The 2,119-nt window shown below is 54.0% G+C and overlaps 1 protein-coding gene across 1 annotated transcript in view; it reads left to right on the top strand.

The window, feature by feature from the left end:
• Positions 1-612: 612 nt before the first annotated feature.
• Positions 613-2,119, top strand: part of LOC100959107 (cathepsin G-like) — a 3,111-nt gene continuing 1,604 nt past the window's right edge. The window contains exons 1-2 of the mRNA XM_012814041.1: positions 613-673; positions 1,700-1,844. Coding sequence (XP_012669495.1) covers positions 613-673; positions 1,700-1,844 — 206 coding nt within the window. The remainder of the gene's footprint in view (positions 674-1,699; positions 1,845-2,119) is intronic.

Raw genomic sequence — 2,119 nt, 5'->3', positions numbered from 1 at the left:
GATTTCTAGATGGGTCTAGTGGACAGTGGCCATGCTCCACCGTCCTCCTCCCCACACCATACTCTGGTCAGAGTCTCTGCCACCAGATACTCAACTCTCTAAGGAAGGAGAGACGCCTCCAACATGCACAAGAAAAGGGCCCAAACACACACTGCTGAATAATTCTCCTGAAGGACTTAGCAGCGTGGCCATGGAGGAACTGGTGGTTCTATCACATGAACTCAGGGTGCTGGGGCTGCAGTAGGTCTAATGGCCAATACCACATCCTATAACCCCCAGCTCAAACACTGGGTTTCTCCCTGGGCTGGAACCACTGGTCTTCTCTGTGCCACCAGCTGTGGTACTGGTATGGTCACCACATGACTCTCACACAACCACCCCGAAGTTGTTCTCTGGAAGATTGTCATGCACCACATGGTTGTCACACGACCACCTAAAGCAAAAGGTGGATGGGGAAGTGAGGACCTTTCCTAGAAAGCCTTCTGTGACCAAACACCACAAAACCAGAGGGGCACATGTGGTCACTGAGCCCACCCCATCTCCTTCCTCTCCTGAGCACTAAAAAGAGCAAGGAAGGGCACCCCTGCAGCTCAGACCTGGGCAGCCTCCCTGATGCAGCCGCTCCTGCTCCCACTCCTGCTGGCCTTCTTCCTGCCCTCCAGGGCAGAGACAGGTGAGTGACCACCCCAGCCTCAGAGCCCCAGGCCCATACCACAGACCTTCCACCCCTTCTGCACATCCTGGACCCTTCTATCTACCAGGGACATTCTGAACCCCAGGTCTAGTCCCTCTGAACGACCCTCTAAGTGCAAAGCTGAGTGAGCTCTCAGCAGGAATGCTGGGGCAGAGAAGTTTCTTAGGAAGAGCTAGCGAGTACTGTCCCCTCCCCTCCTCCTCACCTTTGTCATCTGGAAGTGCCTGGCAGAGGGTAGGAAACTGGAATATATAATTCTCCTAGAGACGGCAGAGCCAGCCTGGGTTCTCTGTCTGGGATGGGACAGATGCTTCCCTCACTGTCAGGGAGAAGCCCAGAGGTCAACTAACCCAGAATTGATGGAATCACTGTCCTCTGAACACCCTTTGTGCCTTGACTCATCTCAAGGCACTCAGTCCCTTTCTCCAGCTCGGCTTTCCTTCCCAGACCTTTGGCACCGCCCCTCTTTTCCAGGATGAGCCACTGTGGCACATTCCGACTCCTCTGCTTTCCAGAATCCCAGCAGCACTGCCCTGCAGCCCTCGTAGAGAGGCTGACTGGAGCTGGGCCTTCATGCAGCCAGTGAACATTCACTGGGCACCCACTGCATGTCCGGCCCTAGGAATAGGACACGGTGACATCTAGATCCCTGCACTTACATCCTGGTCACTGAAAAGCAGCCCTATCCTGGGTCTCACAGGACTCACAAAGGTCTTGGGAACTCATGTGAAACAAAGAAAATTCAGCAGAAGAATTATTAGGAACCTCTGGGATTTCACCATCCCTAAGAGGTGTGCTCACCTCCAACTATGTGTGGAAGAAAGATTTATGACTGAGGCCTGCTGTTCTCTCCTTTTCCAGCTGAGGAAGTTGAAGCCCCTTCCCCACCCCCTCCAACTCCAGGCCACCAAAGGCTCCTGGATGCCTGGCCCTTCTGCTGCCATTCAGCAGATGCCAGGTGGGGGGCTCAGTGGGTGTACACAAGCAGACAGACTTTTCCTTCAGGGGAGATCATCGGGGGACATGAGGCCGAACCCCACTCCCGCCCCTACATGGCCTATCTTCAGTTCTATCAAGGGAAACCGAAGTTCTGCGGAGGTTTCCTGATACGAAAAGACTTCGTGCTGACAGCCGCTCACTGTAGGGGAAGGTGAGGAGGAGATTTCCAGGCTCTTCTGGAAATACTCCACAGAGACCACTGTCTTCCTCCTAAGGAGCCTCCTGGGAACACATATGCCAGGAGGGCTTCTTAGAGAAAGAGGGCAGTAAGTCCCATGGGGAGAGGGGAAGGTTAAGGTCAGAGGCACTGCTGAAGTGAGGGAAGAGCAGAGTGGTCACACCTGCCATATTCAGAGCTGGGGGCATGCTTTGGCATAAGAACAGAAACTAAAGCAATTTCACGTGTTTTCCTGGGGAGAGAACTGA

Source organism: Otolemur garnettii, unplaced genomic scaffold (genome assembly GCF_000181295.1).
Source record: "Otolemur garnettii isolate 467f Iridium unplaced genomic scaffold, OtoGar3 scaffold00839, whole genome shotgun sequence".
Taxonomy (NCBI): domain Eukaryota; kingdom Metazoa; phylum Chordata; class Mammalia; order Primates; family Galagidae; genus Otolemur; species Otolemur garnettii.
This window is presented reverse-complemented; position numbering and strand designations above follow the sequence as displayed.